Here is a 4,303-nt window from a genome sequence, read left to right on the forward strand (position 1 = left end):
TGTACCTATATAGCATCACAGCCACATATGAAGAACATTTCTTTCTCCTATATAATATTATGCAGGAAGAGGTTTTCTAAATTCACGGAGAAAATGTGTTGTTGTGGAAAGACGTGGGCAGAGGGCAGCTGATCCGTCCTGGCAAAAGTGAGCGGTGGATCGTGGTTACACCTCTATCTATTTTCCTATCCATTATTTATTTCTATTTGCATGCCAAAGTAGTCAAATTCACTGCCACGTTGCAATCAGTACGATCCACATCGGACATCATTCTTTAAAGGGTAAAATTGAAATTTTCAGATACATAAGCTTTTTTTGTTTTTTTCCTTTTTAAATTACATGGAAAATGGGTGGATTCTCTTAAAATTACCGGTAGGATATTTGCAAGTTGCAACCTGATCTTTCAGGCGAACGGTTTTGATTTCTCATGTGACCAGCTATTTTGGTTTTCACTGAGCCATCGGGACTCAATGCTTAAAACCAAAATTGAAACTTGGTGCCCCGTGCCCCACATCATAAATTAAGTCAACATCACCGGCTTTTCTCCTCATTCACCAATTTTCATAGTTCGAATCTGCCCCCAAGAACGCACCCCAAAAATGCCCCACATGTACTTTTCATTGTCTATTGAGAATATCTTTCGTATTAGTTATTGGGAGATGTTTCTAATACAAGGTTGGAATATGCTTCGTGATATTATATATATAATTCAAATATAATATATATAATATATAGAACATATTTATATAATTGTATATATAACTATATAAAACTTATATATTAAAATAATAAATATTATATTATAATCGGATCGGATGAGGTCAAATATCAATCTAATCCGATTATTAATCGGATATAGATTACAATATCCGAATCCAATCCAATTACATATATATCATCCAAATCCAAGATAATCAGATCGAACTTTGGATCTTCCGGTATGATTAGCGGACGTACTGAAGAGTAAGGGTGATTATGGACCAGGCCTACAACCTATGACAAGTGATTGCAGGGCCTAAAATATAAGTAGGGGCAAAGGTCTGCATGGATTAGATTGGGTTTGAATAGGGTTTGGGTCTATGGCACAAATAATAGGTCATGGGCCTTATTTAATCTCTATACTTGCTTCATTTAACTTATCTAAGGCCTTCACTCCCTTTTCTAATTAATGTGGGACATGAAACACTCAGCGAGTATCGAGTGTTGTTCCAACTCCCACTATCATTGGAAAGGAAATGGAGGCATTACCTTACCTTCTATATAAGGTCTTAACGACGAGGACAACTCTCATATTTGAGTTGATTCATTCATTTGTTGACATGTGGCATATGTATATTGATAAAATTATTATATTTTATGTAACTATTATTTAATATTAATATGAAATAAAATAATTTACATATATGTAACATATAAAATATATATAATATTCATAGAATATATATAATATAAAATATGAGATGTTATCATATAAAAAATAGGGTAAATTATAAATACCCTCTTGTATTATAGGGTCTATGACAAAGACCCCCCTGTACTTTGTTTTGTGACAAAGACCCCCTTATTATGACTATGAGACAAAGACCCCTTTGACCGTTAAGATAAATGATAAAATGCATTAAATTATCAAATACCCTACTAAACTTTTTCTATTTTTTTTTCTTGCCCTTTTTCTCTTAAAACCTATTTAACCTATTATCTTGCCTTTCTTCTCTTCTTTTCATCTCCCTCATCGTCCTCTTTTGACCACATAGAGAACTAAAGGTGGATACGACCCTTCAGTTCAACACCTCATAACTCGAAAACTGCGCCTCCTCTATCACTTATTCTCTCTCAGAAAAACAGAGGAAGACACGGGAAGAGTGAATGACTGTGCCTCCTCTATGAGGTTGGTGTTGGTCTGCAAGGGTAACTAATGTTTTGTCAATTTTGCATCCGTGAGTTGTGATTTTAGTATGCAAAAGGCTAAAAATAAATAAAAAAAATATGGCACATGGTACCAAACAAATCATTAATTCTATAAACATTTAGAAGTGAAACAGATGCAAAGATGGTTTTAAGTACTTCTGATTCGTTTTCTAGTTTGAGCTTGTTAACCAGATATTTCATCCCATCTCTGTAGAAGACAATATTAATTTACGAGGGGAGGGATAAATGCTGTTGATTAGACGAGGAGTTGTTTTAACCAATAACCATGGTTTTCCTTTCAGGAAATTAACATAAAGCACAGACATACAGTAAAGGAGGGAAAAGAAAAAGTAACAGACTTACTTGATTCTTAGGTAGCTCTTGGGTATTGAGGCAAGAAGGGTTCTCTTGTTCCGCATTGAGTAGCAAGGTGCAATAGATTAAGGGCCTGTTAGGCAATTTTTTTGGAGAAGATATTCTCGTAGCTCTAACAGTCAATAGATGCATTGAGCTTTTGACATAAGATCTAGGCAACCCGAAGACCGTTTGGCAGATGTTCATCTTTCCGTGCGTCGTTTTCGAGTCTTTCCATGTTAGATTAAAATGCGGAAAATGTGGTAAGCTTCATTTGGAACTTCCTGAAATCAGCCCAAAATGGGCTTCCCGCATCATTTTGCCACCCCGTCTTTTGGCGGCGAGATCTTCCACGTGCCAAACGGGAATAGATCGATTTTCAGTCTTCCCAGCTTCTAAGCAACCGAAAGAGTGTGAGGAAAGACATGCCAAACGGGGCCTAATTAGAAGCGACACTAAATTAAAAAATGACAGAGAGAATAAGGTCTTGGGTTTCTTCCATAATTTGTCCATGATCTGATTCTTTCATCTATTTAGTACTTACTGATTTTGTGACGCTTGGAGAATAAACCAAACACTGGATTGCGTTCTCGGCGGAGCCTGGATGACTCTAACATCTAAACTCGGACCGACAACGTCTAAGGCCGATTGTTGAAACTATTGGGCATAATAAGTTGTAGGTAACAGCATCGGAGAACAAGAAGAGGATGAAGCTGTTGGATTCCATGGGTTAGGCCTATATCCCCATGGGACCTCAGGTTGAGGAAAACTCAAACTAGTCCTCGGTGAGGCAAGAACAAAGGCGTACTGATGATACTGGTACCACCACTAGAACTGCTTGGACGATGACCTCTAAACTCGTTCATGTGGAAGAAAGGATTTAATAATGATTTAACTTGTGTGTTGTTGCTAATACTACGGTCGCCGCCGCTGCCGCTGGGTGGTAATAGATCGAGCTCCACCAATTTGACTGTTGGAGTGGTTGATTCCATTTGATTATGCTTAAACTCGATTCTTCCCGATGTTCCCGTCATGTAATCACCGATTTGTAGCTGAAGCCAACCTTCATCTTTCTGATCTTGATGGAATTCCTTGGAGCTGGAGCCGGCTTCGTTGAAGCTACTAGTTCTGGAGTCGTCATAGGCCATTTGACCGACCACCAGATCGGATACGGGGGAGAGAGAGGAGAGAGAGGGAGAGAGGGAAATGTGAAGGAACAGACGAGAAGTATTGGAAGGTTGAGGAAGACGAATAGTGTTTTTTTCATCAAATTATTATAAAGGTAGTATGGGGATTAAAAGATATTGTAACGGCCTTTTTGGATAAAAGGCTAACGGGAAGGGGTTTTTGTCTCACAGTCATAATACAGGGGGTCTTCGTCGCAAAACAAAGTACAGGGGGTCTTTGTCATAGGACCCATAGTACAGGGGAATCGCTATAATTTACCCTAAAAAATATTATGTATAATAAATACATTCATCATATTATACTGCGGGTTGGGCTTGAAGTGTTAGACCTAAGCTTGACCAGGAACTTTGTGGTTATGATGCCGGTCCAGGCCTAAAACTTTCCAATCAGCCAGGCTGGTTTCCAAGATTTGAATTCTAATCACTCATGTCACAATGGACAAACTCAACCTAATGAATATTTTGGCCCAATCCAATCTAATGAATAATTTGGACCATTTTGGACCAGTTCAATTTAATATTAGGACCATTCAATTTGTTCAAATTCATTTTAATTTAGATTGGTTTCAATCCAAACCCAGTCATTGACGCTTATATTCTTTTCTTATATCAATGGACCATATATTGGGTTAACTAACTAAACCCAATATAAATTTATTAGGAAAGGACCAGGTCCAGTCCAATCTAATAAATATTTTGGCCCGGATTGGTCTAATAATCCACTATGTCTTTTTGGTCCATCCAATCAGTCCAAATTAATTTTGGATTGGACGGGGTCCAGTACAAAACCAATCCATTGACACATGTTAGACCTAAGCTTGACCCGGAACTTTGTGGGCATGATGCCGGTCCAG

At 37.8% G+C, this 4,303-nt stretch overlaps 1 protein-coding gene across 1 annotated transcript; it reads right to left on the bottom strand.

Annotated features, from left to right (window-relative positions):
• Nucleotides 1-2,802: 2,802 nt before the first annotated feature.
• LOC148791650 (uncharacterized) lies at nucleotides 2,803-3,481 on the bottom strand. The gene is made up of 2 exons (XM_088888275.1): nucleotides 3,039-3,481; nucleotides 2,803-2,919 (listed from the first exon to the last, which is right to left on the bottom strand). Exons 1-2 carry the CDS (start codon nucleotides 3,408-3,410, stop codon nucleotides 2,803-2,805), a joined length of 489 nt encoding a protein of 162 aa, XP_088744401.1. The 5' UTR covers nucleotides 3,411-3,481.
• Nucleotides 3,482-4,303: the final 822 nt, after the last annotated feature.

Source organism: Nelumbo nucifera, chromosome 5, assembly GCF_055504915.1.
Source record: "Nelumbo nucifera cultivar China Antique chromosome 5, China Antique-T2T, whole genome shotgun sequence".
Classification (NCBI taxonomy): Eukaryota; Viridiplantae; Streptophyta; class Magnoliopsida; order Proteales; family Nelumbonaceae; genus Nelumbo; species Nelumbo nucifera.

Bases quoted from the DNA above. Each gene is read 5' to 3' on its own strand.
- LOC148791650 (XM_088888275.1), bottom strand. From the start codon at position 3,410: ATGGCCTATGACGACTCCAGAACTAGTAGCTTCAACGAAGCCGGCTCC. The intron at 2,920-3,038 runs GTTTGAGTTTTC...TATGCCCAATAG, and splicing joins TCTTGCCTCACCGAGGACTA to TTTCAACAATCGGCCTTAGA.